At 46.9% G+C, this 16,886-nt stretch overlaps 1 protein-coding gene across 1 annotated transcript in view; it reads left to right on the top strand.

The window, feature by feature from the left end:
- LOC143988232 (alkaline phosphatase-like) overlaps positions 1-16,886 on the top strand; it is a 106,719-nt gene that overhangs the window by 85,688 nt on the left and 4,145 nt on the right. The window contains exon 10 of the mRNA XM_077487644.1: positions 1,911-2,027. Coding sequence (XP_077343770.1) covers positions 1,911-2,027 — 117 coding nt within the window. The remainder of the gene's footprint in view (positions 1-1,910; positions 2,028-16,886) is intronic.

The raw sequence follows: 16,886 nt of genomic DNA, 5'->3' as shown, positions 1-16,886 counted from the left end.
CGAGCGGACTGTCCGCTGAAACCAAGTTTGGACGGACAAAACCAAGTTTGGACGGACAAAATTACGGAAATTACGAAAGACAAAGTCTGTCAGACTGTCCGCTGAAAAAGTCCGCTGAAGCCCACACACGAGCGGATTGTCCGCTGAAGCACGGTTCAGCGGACTAAGTTGGGCAGACAATCCGCCCGTGTGTACGCGGCCTCACATCAATAGTCTGCAAGCTATTGGAGGGGATGATAATGGACTTTATCTAAGATTCTAGTAATGAAAAAGGTGCCATTAGTAGTAATCCGCATGGATTCATGAATGATCATCTTGACAGACCAATCTATTAACATTCTATGAAGAAGTAAGCTGCCATCTAGATAAAGGAAGCCCTGTGGATGTGGTGTATCTGGATTTTGCAAAGGCATTTTATACAGTTCCCCACAAACGTTTACTCTACAAACCGAGGCCTGTCGGCATGGACTATAGGGTGAGTACCTGAATTGAAAACTGGCTACAGGGGCGGGTCCAAAGGGTGGTGATAAATAGCGAGTACTCGGAATGGTCCAGTGTGATAAGTGGGGTCCCCAAAAGATCTGTTCTGGGACCAATTCTGTTTATTTACAAATGATATAGGGGGGTGGGATAAATTGCTCAATCTCAATATTTGTGGATGATACAAAGTTAAGCAGGGCAATAACGTCTACACAGGATGTGGAAACCTTACAAGAAGACCTAAGTAAAATAATGGCTTGTGCAACTACATGGCAAATGAGGTTTAATGTTGAAAAATGTAAAGTAATGCATTTGAGTGCTCAAAATACAAACACAAGTTATTCGCTAGGGGGAGAACCTCTGGTAGAATCTAGGATGGAAAGGAAGTAGGGGGCCTAGTAGATGAGAGGCTCAGCAATAGCATGCAATTGCTGCAAGCAAAGCCAACGGAATATTGGCATACATTAAAAAGGGGATTCACTCCAGAGATAAAACGATAATTCTCTCACTCTACAAGACTCTGGTTCAGCCGCATCTTGAGTATGCTGTCCAGTTCTGGGCACCAATCCTCAAGAAGGATGTGCTGGAACTGGAGAGAGTCCAGAGAAGGACAACAGAGCTAATAAAGGGACTAGAGGATCTCAGCTATGGGGAAAGACTACAGGCATTGAACTTATTCTCTCTGGAAAAGAGATGCTTTTGAGGGGCTATGATAGAGATGCACAAATACCATACTGGTGACCTTAGTATAGGGGAAAAACTTTTCAGTGAAAGGGAGTTTAAAAAGACACACAGCCATTCACTGAAATTGGAAGAAAAGTGGTTTAACCTTAAACTGAGTATAGGGTTCTTTACGGTCAGAGCGGTAAGGATGTGGAACTTTCTTCCACAAGCAGTGGTATCAGAAGGGAGCGTCGATAGTTTAACAAAACTATTAGATGGCCACCTTAACGATCACAACATACAGGGATATATGATTTACTATTGACATAAACACAAGCACCCTCACACACCACAGGTTGAACTGGATGGACTGGTGTCCTTTTTAAACCTTACCGACTATGACAGATATGTAATGGATTTATGACATATCCAGTTCAAACTCTGGATACTACCAAAACACTGTTACCCATAAACGCAGTAACATTGACAGAGAAACTCCAGAAATATGACATTAGACCATGTTGCTATCCAACAGTGTGTTTAACAAATGAAGGCTCTGTCAGCCTATTTCTCTGATTCCAATTATGGATCAATACTGCAAATATTCTCAAAGCACCTGCATGGAGGAGCAGCTGTGCACCTGTGAGTACCAACTGAGATGACATATTTTGATCTGATGTATAGTATATTGAAGGTGCTCAATATTCACAAGTTTGTATGTCTTTTATAAGATCGAATTTAATTGTTAAAAATTTTGACTTTTGCAGGAAAGGCCCGCAGCACAGCTTCAGATCGTCTGCCATATACAAGCTTGTTGTATGGCAATGGACCTGGCTTCAAAATTGTTAATGGAACTCGCGAGAATATTACCAGCATTGCCATAGGTAAAAAATATTGAGTTTTTGTCCACATATCACTTCTGTCCCTGCTTTCAAGTTTGACAAACTAATATCTGTAAGGCAGACTCGTGTACAAATATTAGAGCCTATAATATAAAGGGCCTCAGATAGAGTTTATTACAGTACCTATGTTTTACCATTCATTCAGAAATGGGGATGAGCTTCAGATTCAGACCATACTTTGATTTAGTGGTAGATTACTACCACTGCTAAATGTGACAACCTCCTACCAGGCTAGTTGTTAGGGAGCTGGCAGTCACCGTCTTCCAAGCAACCAGAGCTGCATCCCCACCTAGGTCATTTATCTGGAAGCTGGGGATTCCTTTCTGACAGGTGACTATAAATGAAGGAGTGGGGATGATGGGTGACATTGCTGACCAGGTATGGTTAATGGAAATATTTGATAAATGACATCATTCATCATCCCTACTCCTTTGTTCATCTTGTCAGGATGTTTACATGATCAATCAAGTCAGTGATATCAATTTTTGAATTGATATGCAATAGTGCCTCTAGCCTTTCGACATAAAATAAAATTAATAAATATATATACACTGACTCAATTAATATTTACTCACATCTGATTATGAAGTAATATTACTGATTATCTAATCAAGTCAAGATTTATTGTCATTCTACTACATGTGAGAACATACAGTAGAACGAAATGTCGTATCTCACAAGGCCACGGTGCTTCATACAAATTAAACATAATTATAAATAAATATACAAAGAACAATAGCACAGCGAAGAACTAATAAATAAAAAAAAATAAAAAATAATTATAAACCTATACACAACTGGGAACTATGCAACTGTACATATACTGTATATTTATAAAAGTCTTTATAGCAGCAAGTGTTTATAAAAAGCGTCTAGTGCATATTCAAGAGTATAAAGGAGGGGAAGTGAGACGTTCCTGGTCACAATATATAGGTTGTAGAAGAGGTTTCAAAGAGGACTGGAGTTGAGGGCTCTCACAGCCTGGGAGAAAAAACTGCTGAGAAGAACTTCTACCTGATCGCAAGAGCTGGAAGAGACTGTGGGAGGGATGGGTAGGATCCTTCACGATACTGGTAGCTTTGCTGGAGCATCGTGTATGGAAAATGCCCAGGATGGAGAAGAGGGAGACACCAATAATCTTTTCAACCATCTTCACTAGCCGCTACAGGGTCTTGTGGTCAGCAGAACTGCAGTCCCAATACCAGACAATGATGCAGCTGGTCAGCACGCTTTCAATGGTTCCCCTATAGAATGTAGTAAGGATGGGTGGAGGGAGACTGGCTTTTTTAATGCGGCGGAGAAAATATAGGCACTGTTGTGCCTTATTGGTTAGTGACATAATGTTGGTTGTCCAGGTAAGATCCTCTTAGATGTGCACTCCCAAGAATTTAAAAATGCTTTTTTATTTTTTTATTTTAACATTTAAAAATCCTCTCCCATCCTCTGGAACTCCCTGCCCCAGTCAGTCCGATCAGCCCCTACCCTGTCCACCTTTAGGAGATCCCTGAAAACTCATTTGTTTAGGGAAGCCTATCCCAAACCCACCTAACAACTGTCCCCAAGCCACCCCCATCAAATCATTCTCTGCAACTATTACCTTTTGTACCACCATCCCTCCCTTTAGAATGAAAGCTCTAAAGGAACACGTTGTTTGTACTACACTATTTACCAGTTGTGTCACTTCCTCTCTGTAGATTGTTTCATCATTGTTGCTGATGAGACCTACCACCATTGTGTCATCCGCAAACTTGATGATATGGTTGGAGCTGAATTTGGCAGAAGTGTGAAGAGCAGGGGGCTGAGTACATATCCCTGTGGGGCACCTGTGCTCAGTGTGGTAGTGCTCGAGGTGCTGCAGCCAACACAGACTGACTGAGCTCTTCCGGTTAAAAAGTCCAGAATCCAGTTACAGAGGGGCAGGTTGAGGCCCAGCGAGTTAAATTTAGTGATAAGTTATTGAGGAATTATTGTATTAAATGCTGAGCTAAAGTCAATGAACAGCATTCTAACATAAGAGTCTTTCTGTTCTAAGTGGGTAAGGGCCAAGTGAAGCGTAAAGGATACTAAATCGTCCGTTGAATGGTTTGGACGGTATGCAAACTGATATGGGTCCAGTGTGTTTGGAAAACTGGACTTAAAGCGGAGCTCCACCCTAAAGTGGAACTTCCGCTCATTGGAACCCTCCCCCCCTCCGGTGCCACAATTGGCACCTTTCAGGGGGGAGGGGGTGCAGATACCTGTATAGTACAGGTATTTGCACCCACTTCCGGCATAGATATCCACAGAATCTGTGGGTATTTACTCCACTTCCTGCGGGTCCCCCGCTGTCTGCTGAGAAACACACGGATCTAAGAGACAACGGGGACCATCCTTAATGCGCAGCGCGACTCACGCATGAGCAGTAGGGAACCGGGAAGTGAAGCCGCAAGGCTTCACTTCCTGATTCCCATACCGAAGATGGGAATCACAGTCTCTCAGCACACGTCCAGGTATGTCATCAGGGCCAGTAGCCTTCTGTCGGTTAATCCTGAACAGGGCCTTCCTTACGTCGGCTGGAGAAAAGCTATAGTTTCAGGTTATGGGTTGTTTTTGTGAAGGTGTTTGGTTCTGCATCTCAAACCGTGCATAAAAATGGATGAGCGCATCCGGGAGAGAAGTATCATTATCACTGGCCTGTGGCAGGGGCTTGTAGTTAGTGATGATCTGGATGGCTTGCCACAGTGCCCGTGTATCTTTGCTGTCGCTAAAGTGTTTATTGATTTTTTGAGCATATTGTTGTTTTGTATTCTTGATGCCATTAGACAGATTAGCTCTTGCTGTTTTGAGAGCGGCTTTATCTCCTGATCTGAATACCTCATCTCTGGTCTTTAGCAGCCCACAAACCTCTGCTATCATCCATGGCTTCTGGTTGGCACGTGTGGTAATGAGATAATCTTGGTGACTGTCACATCATCTATGCACTTTTTGATGTAAGCAGTCACTGTTTCAGTGTAATCTTGTAAATCTATATGATTGTTGTAAGTGGCTGCCTCTTTAAACATGTTCCAATCTGTGTGCTGAAAGCAGTCCTGCAGTAGCATTATCTGGCCATACTGTGAATTGTTTTTGAACCGGTTTTGCAAGTTTAAGCAACGGTTTGTATGCTGGAATTAGCATAACAGCGATGCGATCTGAATACCCAAGCTGGGGACGGGGTTCAGACTTGGATGCATTTTTCTTTGTTGTATAAACAAAGTCCAATATGTTGTTTCCCCTTGGTGCAAAATTCACAGGTTGGTAGAACTTCGGCAAAACTGTTATTAAGTTTGTGTGGTTGAAGTCACCAGCAATAATGAAAAAGCCATCAGGATTGTTTGATGTCCACTGATAGAGCTGTAACACATCCTTAGAGGTTACACACGGGGGAATGTAAACCGTGACAACAACAATGGCTGTGAACTCCCTCTGCAGATAGAATGGTCGACACTTCATAAACAAACTCTACCAGTGATGAGCAGTGTTTTGTTACTACCACAGCATTGTTACATCATTCTTTGTTGATATACACATACAGACCACCTCCACGAGTCTTACCGGACAGTGATAAATCTCAATCTGCTCGGTAGCAAGTTAGCCCGTGTAGCTGAATGGCAGAATCCAGGATGCTGTTGTTTAGCCATGTTTCAGTGAAGATAAACACACAGCAATCTCTTGTTTCGTGCTGTGTAGACCGACTGACTTGAATTAAGTCCAGTTTATTTTCCAGTGAGCGAACATTAGAGAGCATAAGTGTTGGAAGAGCCGGCGCACTCACATGCTGGTCGGGACCCCCGTGAGTCTGGTCGTGGGTCCCGCGGACTCGATCGCTGCAGGCATACCCGCGATCGTCTCACGGGGCAGCTGAACGGAGAGATGCCTTTGTAAACAGCATCTCCCCATTCTGCCTAGCAACAAGTGACGCTGATCTCTGCTCCATGTGATTGGAGCAGAGATCAGTGTTCACTAAAAGAAAGCCCAGCCCCCAACAGTTAGTAACACGCCCCTAGGAACACTTAACCCCTACACTGCCACCCACTGGTTAACCCCTTCACTGCCAGTGTCATTTACACGGGAATCACTGCATTTGTATAGCAGTGATTGCTGCATAAATGACAATGGTCCCAAAAATGTGTCAAAAATGCCCGATGTGTCCGCCATAATGTCGCAGTCACAATAAAAAAAAAAATATATATATAAAAGAATACGTATCGGCCTAAACTGAGGGAAAATTATTTTTTTTATTTTTTTTTGTAAAATCTTTTTTATTGAGTTTTTCAACAGCATAGAAAATCGCCCACACCCGGGCCAACAGTACCCACGCAGGGGAAAACTCTCCGCTACGGCTACAACCGCAGCAGGGCATATCAGGTAACACAACATGATCGGTCTGCCTCTGAGGCAACAACAGGCCTCAACCAGGCAGACCGATAAAAACAAAACTAAACGTATCTAAGCCCCCATGGGGGGGAGGGTTAACAGCAGGAGAATCCATGTTTAAAAGCATGTTGTTTTTGAACCGGTTTTGCAAGTTTAAGCAACGGTTTGTATGCTGGAATTAGCATAACAGCGATGCGATCTGAATACCCAAGCTGGGGACGGGGTTCAGACTTGGATGCATTTTTCTTTGTTGTATAAACAAAGTCCAATATGTTGTTTCCCCTTGGTGCAAAATTCACAGGTTGGTAGAACTTCGGCAAAACTGTTATTAAGTTTGTGTGGTTGAAGTCACCAGCAATAATGAAAAAGCCATCAGGATTGTTTGATGTCCACTGATAGAGCTGTAACACATCCTTAGAGGTTACACACGGGGGAATGTAAACCGTGACAACAACAATGGCTGTGAACTCCCTCTGCAGATAGAATGGTCGACACTTCATAAACAAACTCTACCAGTGATGAGCAGTGTTTTGTTACTACCACAGCATTGTTACATCATTCTTTGTTGATATACACATACAGACCACCTCCACGAGTCTTACCGGACATTGATAAATCTCAATCTGCTCGGTAGCAAGTTAGCCCGTGTAGCTGAATGGCAGAATCCAGGATGCTGTTGTTTAGCCATGTTTCAGTGAAGATAAACACACAGCAATCTCTTGTTTCGTGCTGTGTAGACCGACTGACTTGAATTAAGTCCAGTTTATTTTCCAGTGAGCGAACATTAGAGAGCATAAGTGTTGGAAGAGCCGGCGCACTCACATGCTGGTCGGGACCCCCGTGAGTCTGGTCGTGGGTCCCGCGGACTCGATCGCTGCAGGCATACCCGCGATCGTCTCACGGGGCAGCTGAACGGAGAGATGCCTTTGTAAACAGCATCTCCCCATTCTGCCTAGCAACAAGTGACACTGATCTCTGCTCCATGTGATTGGAGCAGAGATCATTGTTCACTAAAAGAAAGCCCAGCCCCCAACAGTTAGTAACACGCCCCTAGGAACACTTAACCCCTACACTGCCACCCACTGGTTAACCCCTTCACTGCCAGTGTCATTTACACGGGAATCACTGCATTTGTATAGCAGTGATTGCTGCATAAATGACAATGGTCCCAAAAATGTGTCAAAAATGCCCGATGTGTCCGCCATAATGTCGCAGTCACAATAAAAAAAAATATATATATATAAAAGAATACGTATCGGCCTAAACTGAGGGAAAATTATTTTTTTTATTTTTTTTTGTAAAATCTTTTTTATTGAGTTTTTCAACAGCATAGAAAATCGCCCACACCCGGGCCAACAGTACCCACGCAGGGGAAAACTCTCCGCTACGGCTACAACCGCAGCAGGGCATATCAGGTAACACAACATGATCGGTCTGCCTCTGAGGCAACAACAGGCCTCAACCAGGCAGACCGATAAAAACAAAACTAAACGTATCTAAGCCCCCATGGGGGGGAGGGTTAACAGCAGGAGAATCCGTGTTTAAAAGCATAAGTACACGATGTCAAAGCATAGAAGTACAAGTAATACCTGGGTCAGTCTATTACCATATCAGGACCTTAATGTTGGTCTAAGGGTTAGTTACTGCATCAGTCGCCGTAGTGCTATCAGCTAACCAACAAGTCCACACCTTTTCAAATTTTTTTGGGCATCCCCTACCCTCGTAGGTAGCTCTATAAAGGGGCAAACTAGCATTCACTAGACCCTTCCAGAACGTGACAGAGGGGGGAGATGATTGCTTCCAATTCATCGTGATGGCCTTACGTGCATAGTATAGTAGTAAGGATATGAGTATTTTCCTAGCTCTGTGGATTATCAACTGCTCCACCAGCCCCAGCAGACAACATTTAGGATCATAAGGAATACTAATCTTAGTAATGTTAGCTATTACCTGGAGAACTTCCTTCCAGTAATGCCCAATTGCTGGACAAGCCCAGAAAATGTGAAAAAACTCCATTGGCTGATACGAGCATCTCCAGCACGCCGGGGAATGTGTCGGCGACATCTGGTGCATTCTATGGGGTGTGTAGTGCGCTCTGTGTATAATTTTATACTGAACAAGTTTGTCCCTGGCCGAGACCAGTGGAGAGAATGGGAACACCCAGATTTCCCTCCAATCATCATCGTCCAGTTCCGGTATGTCCCCCACCCACTTCCTGCGTAGGGAGGACAGTTCGGGGATGGCAGCAACCAACAGGGACCCATAAATCTGAGAAGTGGGTTTCTCCAAATCCTTCACCCGAAGGGTGGACTCGAGCTCCGAGTATTCCATTATGACTGGTTGACCTAAGAACTGACATCTATGGGCATGGGCGATCTGGAGATACCTGAAATGAGCCCGTGCAGGCATGTTGAACTTCGTACACAATACATGAAAGGGAGCAAGCTCCCCATTGGTGATAACATGCTCCAGAGTCAGTATTTTGTATCTGGCCCAGGCCTGAGGATCCGGGATAGTGGTGAACTGTGGTAGGTTGGGATTCAGCCACAGGGGGGTGTGAGGAGACCAGGTGTTCGGCGGGTACTCTCTCAGCGCCTCCCCCACCCTCCATGCCCTCATAGTGGTGCGCATGGAAGGGGTGAGGCAATGAGGTGTTTTTGGCCCCCTGAATACCAAACCTTTCAAGGCCTCCAGAGACCCCACTATAGCTGCCTCCAACACCGTAGCAGAGTTGGTCAGATCTGGCAGCAACCACCAGTGGACAGTTACAAGCTGAGTAGCCAAAAAGTATTTGTGGCAGTCCAGGAGAGCCAAGCCCCCATCGTCCACAGGCCTGGTCAGAGTGGTATACTTGAATCTAGGCGTTCCAGATCCCCAAATAAATGAAAGGAAGAGTTGTTTAAGAGAATTAAAGAAAGTTTTATTTAGCCATTGTGGGGAATTCCTAAATATGTACATTAGTTTGGGGAGGACTTTCATTTTGAGAAGGTTAATGCGCCCCATGAGGGAGAGGGGAAGATTACCCCATGCCCTTAGTTTGGATTTAATCCCTATCAGGACAGGTTCAAGATTAAGCCGGACAAAATCCCGGCTCTCCCTTGAAATAATGATACCTAAATAGGTGAACCTATCCACCCATTGAAGCGGGGTAGAGGGGGACGAGGAGGACCTGGCCCCCGCATCCACTGGGAAAAGCTGAGACTTATGCCAGTTAACCCTCAACCCGGTGAAGGCGGAAAAATCATCCATAATTCCAAGTGCTCCCCGCAAAGAGTCACCAGCATCGTTTAAAAAAAGCAGTAAATCATCCGCATAGAGAGCCACTCTCTCCTCCAGCCAGCCCACCCTAAGGCCACGGATGTCGGCCGAGCACCTAAGGGCCTCCGCAATAGGTTCCATTGCCAGGGCGAACAAGGATGGGGAGAGAGGGCATCCCTGCCTGGTGCCCCTCCGCAGGGGGAACTGAGGAGACAAGGAGCCGTTCAGTTTAATGCATGCTAGGGGACCGGTGTACAATGTGCGTAACCAGGCAATAAACTTCAGTGGAAAACCCATTCTTCTGAGCACCTCCCACAGATACACCCACTCTACCGTGTCAAATGCCTTCTCCATATCAAGGGTGGCAATAGTCCTAGTGCCTTGATTAGTATGGGGGGCATGGATATTAGAAAATAGTCTACGGATGTTGATGTCTGTGGATCTACCTGGCATAAAGCCTGTTTGGTCCGGGTCAATCAAAGATTTAATCACCTTATTGAGTCTGGTGGCCAGTATTTTGGTTAGTATTTTTAAGTCACAATTCAGGAGTGCTATTGGCCTGTAGGAGGCGCACAACCTGGGGTCCTTATTAGGTTTTGGGATGAGGACAATATGGGCCTCCCTCATAGAGGACGGCAGGGAACCCTGTTGAAGGCACTCACGATACAGCTGAGCCAACCTAGGGGCAAGCAGTTCTATGTGGGCTCTGTAATATTCTATGGGTAGCCCATCTGGCCCTGGGGTCTTCCCAGCCGGGAAAGACCCGATGGCCATCACCACCTCCTCCGGAGTGATCTCTGAGACAAGGAGTAGTCTCTCTGCATCAGAGAGCCATCCCAGTGCTAACGTGTCCAACCTGGCGGTCATAGGAGTGGGATCAAAATCATCGGGGAGCGAGGAAGCATATAGGGAGGTGTAAAACCCCGTGAAGGCAAGTAGAATGTCCTCCGGAGAGGTAACCAACGCCCCATCAGCCGTGAGTATTTCTGAAATAACCACTAAAGACCTATCCTGCCGTGCTAACATCGCTAGTAGCTTACTGTTCTTATCCCCATGTTCAAAGTACTTCTGTCTACTATGCTGTATACCAAGCCTGGTAGTGTCCGAAACATGGAGATGCAAGTCTCGCCGAAGCGATGAAAGGTGTTCAAAGTTAGATACCGTAGCTGAGGCTGAGTATTGCCTGAGAGCCTCTTCCACCTTGTGCTGAAGGTCAGAGACCTTATCCCCGAGTTCTGCCCTAACCGCCACCACGGCCGAGATGTACTGACCCCTGCCGTGGGCTTTGGAAGCATCCCATGTTGTCTCCAGGGAGGCTGACCCCGCATTATGCACCCAATAGTCCCACAAGGAGGGAGAAACCCTATCGTGTACTATGTCATTGTTGATCCAGTAGGGCTGTAACCTCCAGAGGGCTTTGCTCCTTGTTCTAGAGGTCCCAATGACAAGCTTAAGAGGGTGATGGTCAGATAGGCCAGAGGGAAGATAACTAGCCTCCCGGATACTAGCCAGGAGGGTATCATTGGCAAAAGCCAAATCAATGCGGGAGGACGTTTTAAATGTAGATGAGAAGCAGGAGTACGTTCGTTCTTGGGGATGCAACCACCTCCATACCTCTTGGAATTCTGTTGCCTGGGCCCACACACCAAGATCAGGATTGAAAGCAGATTGTGGGGAGGGTCTATCAAGATCACGTGACAGTGTGGCATTGAAATCACCCATAAACAGGACACTTGCCGGACAATGCAGAGCCAGCCTCTCATACAGTGAATACAGAATGTGTATCTGGCTCGGAGGAGGCAGATAGACGTTCACAATAACATATTTCTTACCAAAGATACTCAACACCACTATAGCAAATTTCCCCTGGGGATCCAAATGGACCTCATGGATTGTACACGGGACTCGTTTACTAATCAATATAGAAACCCCCCGAGAGTACGAGGAGTAGGTCGCATGAAGCACCCTTTGCACCCAGGGTTTTTTTAAAGCCAGAACCTTACTGCCAGTCAAGTGCTTTTCCTGTAGCAGTACTATGTGGGGGTTATGTAGCTTTAAATATTGGAATAACAGCGACCGTTTATATTTAGAATTAAGCCCCCTGACGTTCCACGATATAACGGTCAGCAACTCAGCATCTGAGGGGGCCATCATGGAACACCAGGGGGAAATCGAAACAGGATGAACCTAACCAACCAAGAAATATAGACTGACCCAAATTGAGCACATACAATCAGTGGCCTATGAGCAGTACAGTACTTATTCATTACTTTAAAACAGAAAAACCCCTCCCCCAAAACATAAAACACCCTACCCAAACATCATGAGAACCAAGCTCAGTGGCCCAAACGGTAGGCCAGAGAGCCATATAACCCGATGCAGGGTTTAGTCCCTTAACTAGAAAAAACAGAGTCTTTAGGTCACTGGGACCCCTGGACTATGGACCACTGGGTCGAAGGTGGATACAGACCTTCCAGCGAGAGTCCTCCTCTCGTGCGGGAGGAGAATCCAAGTGTGGAGGGGACAACAGAGGGGGTAAACAGGGGGCACTTCTGAACAGAGGGGAGGTAAGTCAGTGATAGTCATCGGAGCTCCTTAGGCAGGAGTAAACGGTATTTCAGCTAGCAACAGGAAGGGGGGTACAAGGGGGATGCAATAGGGAGGAGAGGACTGGGGGCAGAAAGCAGTCAATGCAGGGAAGCAGCAAAAGACAGTCCTGTTGACAAGAAGAGAGATACTTAGCAAAGGATTGTGGACGGTCGTTCATCCTCGTGATCGCCTATGTTTATGTTTAGCGGGCATCCAGCCAAGCCGCCGCAGCCTCTGGAGTATCGAAGAAGCGAGTGGTGTCCCCATCAGTAATCCGTAATCTGCTGGGATACAAAAGACCAAAACGGATTCCTCATTCTCAAAGCCGGCGTCTCACATCAGTAAAGGATTTGCGTCTTTGCTGCACCTCCTGAGAAAAGTCTGGGAAAAAGAGCAGTTTGGTGTTCTCATACTTGATTTCAGGCATGGTACGAGCCGCCGCCAGGATGCGGTCCCGATCACGATAGTTTAGCAACCGCAACAGAAAAGGGCGCGGAGGTGCCCCGGGCCTCGGAGGGAGCGGTGGGACCCGGTGGGCTCTTTCCACTACAAAGGTGGGCGGCACGTCCCCTAGATTGAACAAATTGGATAGCAACTGCTCAGTGAATTCAGCAGGGTTGGAGCCCTCAGCTCTCTCGGGGAGCCCAAGTATACGGATATTGTTACGCCTAAGGCGATTTTCAGTATCTATTGCCCGTTCTTGGAGTGCCTTCACCTGGAGCTGCAAGGCCTTGACCTCCCTGGAGTCCGATCGGACCGTATCCTCCACCGCGGAAACCCTGTCCTCCACTTCGGCAACGCGCGACCGGAACTTATCCATATCCTGGCGGATGAGCCCGACATCCACAGTCAAGAAGTCGATCTTTGCTGTGAGGGTTTCCTTGCAGGATGTTATAGCTGCTAGGATCTCTGCCCCCGTGGGAGCCCCCACCTCCCCCGAATCCGCCACCGGCCGTGTACCGGACGCCATCTCAGCCGCCGACTGCCCTGCATCGGCGGGGAGGCACGGGGAGTTCTGGAGCCGGACTTGGAGCAGCGGGTCTTGGGATGGCCCATCTGAGGTTCCCCTTGGGATGGGGAAAATCCGGAAGGAGTATATGAGCTGAGAGCCTGCGGTCCGTCAGTAGAATAAAACCCGTGCCTGGGCTAATACCCTGACACAGGAGCCAATTCTCCCTATTGAGAGGGCAACGGGCAAGGCCTGGGGTTCCGCTGGAACTGTGGGAGAGGTGGTGGTGAGCCTGTGCACAGGGACAGGACCCCCAGCAAAGGGGGGGGGGGTGCCGCTGGGAGGATGAAGGCACAGGGAAAAGGAAGCAGCAGCTCTGGGATCCAGCTGATGGCACAAGGAGAGGGGTGTACTGCTTCCAGGGAGCAGATGGGGACACAGGGAGGGTAGTCTAATAAGCTGGCACTGTACCTTGAGATGAGGGGGGAAGCCCGATGTAGTAGGCCACAAGATGGCGGCTGTAACCGGCCTGGATAGATCTCCTGGAGCCCCCCAAGGCCCCCGTTCAACTCAGCCTCTTCCAAAAGTGTGGGGGGGGGGGGGGGTCCACCGCCTCACCCCCCTGCGGATCGCTGTAAATTGAGCCCGGGGATGTCAGAGGCCAGGCAGGCCTCAAGATGGCGGCAGATCTCTTCCGTGTGGGACTGGCCGCGGCTTGATCGGAAGCAATCGGCCGGCTGCGCTGCTCAATACAGGCTGGGCCAGATGCAGCAGGCTCCCGAGAGTCCGTGGGGGGGAACCCGGGAGGCCCCCAAGCAGCGGCAGTGGAGGATGGCCGTGGATTGTTAGGCCGCAAGATGGCGGCAGCAGCAAGCTCCCGGGAGCGGCCCCGCGGATCTCCCTCGATGGCGTTGGCTTTCCCTCCGTTCCACAACCCCCTGGGGTGACCGATGCCGAGGCGTGCGGAAGCTTCTCCTCTCCTCCCTCGGATCGCTGATGCCAAGCCCGAGGATGCCTGAGGATGTCCGAGGCAGGTAGGCCCCAAGATGGCGGCCGGAGTACAGCGCCGGCCGCGACTCTGTCAAGGCCGAATCGAACCGGTGAGCACCGCAATTTTCACTGGGGCTGGTGCAGCTGATGTCCGGCGTCCCGTGGGGAAAGTTTGAGGCCTCCCCGTGCTATGTAGGTGCAGGATGGTGGCAGGTTGTAGCAGGATCAGCGGAGCTCCTCTGGAACACGTCTAGTTCCTATTACATCCGGACACGCCCCCCGAAAATTATTTTTTTTATATATTTTTGGGGGATATTTATTATAACAAAAAGTAAAAAATAATGCGTTTTTTTCAAAATTGTCGCTCTATTTTTGTTTATAGTGCCAAAAAAAAAAAAACGCAGAGGTGATCAAATACCACCAAAAGAAAGCTCTATTTGTGGAAAAAAAAAAAAAGGACGTCAATTTTGTTTGGGAGCCACGCCGCATTACCGCGCAAATATCAGTTAAAGCAACGCAGTGCCGAATCGCAAAAAGTGGTCTGGTCTTTGGCCAGCAAAATGGTTCAGGGCTGAAGTGGTTGAAAACACTGTTCCCCATCAATCTGTATTTTTTAAAATGTTCTTTATTAGTATATGCCCTCCAGGGCAGTTCCCAGGCCCCATGCTATTTGTTTGACAGTCCCTTACCTAATAGAATTGAACACGGGCAGAAATAATTTGGCTCATGTTGATTTCAGTGGGGTTCAGATTAATCAATCCGTATAACACACACACACACACACACATATGGTGGCAAGGCGGCTCTTCTGCACTGGATCATGTATTAGGTACAGGATCTGGTACATCTGGGTAGGGAGCATGGGCGTACCCCCATTGACCCGGCTGTGCACTGATTAGACACAGCAGGTGCCAATCAGCGATAGAGCAGAGCTCTGTCCTGTCAATGGGAAAACTATGGATATTCTTTCACTGCAATGCAGGGAAAAAATCCATCACTTCCTTTAGTAAAAACACCAAAACATTGGCTAGGCACACATTTAACCCTAGCTGTTTAACCCCTTCCCAGGCAGTGTCATTAGTAGAGTTACAGTGCATATTTTTATCACTGATCACTCTATAAGGCTGCTTTCACACTGGGGCGGTATTCAGGCGTTACAGCGCTAAAAATAGCGCCTGTGTAACGCCTGAAAAAAACCGGCCCCTTTAACTCCAGTGTGAAAGCCGGAGGGCTTTCACACTGGAGCGATGCGCTGGCAGGATGGTGAAAAAAGTCCTGCTAGCCACATCTTTGCAGCGGTGAAGGAGCGGTGTATTCACTGCTCCTAAACCGCTACTACCCATTGAAATCAATGGGACACCGCGGCAATACCGCCGGCAAAGTGCCGCTGCAGCGGCGCTTTGCGGGCGGGTTTAACCCCTTTTAGGCCGCTAGCGGGGGTTAAAACCACCCCACTAGCGCCCGCACACCGCCGCTAAAACGACGGTAAAGCGCCGCTAAAAATAGCGGCACTTTACCGCCGACGCCGCTCCCGCTGCAGTGTGAAAGCAGCCTTAGTGTCACTGGAATACATCAACATCATCACAGTTCAACAAACCTCCCTCTAAAAAGTGTCAGTTATGCCACGTACAAACTAGGTCTGAAGGGATTAGTCCGTCGGACAATCTGATCGTGTGTGAGCTAGTCCAATCAGTTTTTGAAAAATAAACACGACGGACCTAGAAATAGAATGTTTCAAATCTATCCGACGGACTCAATTCCGACAGACTGAAATTGGGAAAACAGTTCATCTGTGTGCTGGTCCGACGGACCAAATGCGACGCAAGGGAAACTATTGGCTACTGGCTATTGAGCTTCCTTGTTTAGTCCTGTTTATGTCATCACGTTCAAAACCAATGGACTTTCGAATGGACTTAGTCTGTTCGTGTGTGGCCAAGTCCGTTTGTTCTGTAAGTTCGTCTGAATTCAGCTGAAAGTCCGTCGGGAAGACCGTCAGACCTAGTCTGCCGGAAAGTCCGGTTGTGTGTACGTGGCATTAGTGTCAGAATGTCTGCTGCAATATCGCAGTCCTGCTATAATTTGCTAATCGCTGCCATTCTTAGTAAAATATATAAATAAAAAATTCCAGTATATATCCCATAGTTTGCAGACGCTATAACTTTTGCTCAAACTAATTAATATACACTTATTGGGATTTTTTTTTTACCAAAAATATGTTGCAGAATACATATTGGCCTAAATTTATGAGGAAAGTAGATTTTTTTAAAAAAAAATTTGGATACGTTTTATAGCAGAAAGTGAAAAAATATATATATATTTTTTTCAAAATTGTCAGTCTTTTTGTTTATAGTGCACAAAAAAAAAAAAAACAGTGGTGACCAAATACCACCAAAAGAAAGCTCTATTTGTGGGAAAAAATGTCATATATTTTATTAATCTACAGTGTTGCATGACTGTGCAATTGTCAGGTAAAGTAACACAGTGCCGTATCACAAAGTATGGCCTGGTCATGAAGGGGGGTAAATCTTCTGGAGGTCAAGTGGTTAATGTTCAGAACATCAGCACAGTTCAACAAACCTCCCTCTAACTGAATCCAGGTACATAAACCCTCAAGGAAAAAAATGACTATATTCCTCATAGTCTAGTATGTTTGCAGTTTT

This window comes from Lithobates pipiens, unplaced genomic scaffold (genome assembly GCF_037356315.1).
Source record: "Lithobates pipiens isolate NorthernLeopardFrog02 unplaced genomic scaffold, aLitPip1_a1.2 Scaffold_18, whole genome shotgun sequence".
Taxonomy (NCBI): domain Eukaryota; kingdom Metazoa; phylum Chordata; class Amphibia; order Anura; family Ranidae; genus Lithobates; species Lithobates pipiens.
Note: the sequence above shows the minus strand (reverse complement) of the source record. Positions and strands in the feature narration are given on the sequence as shown.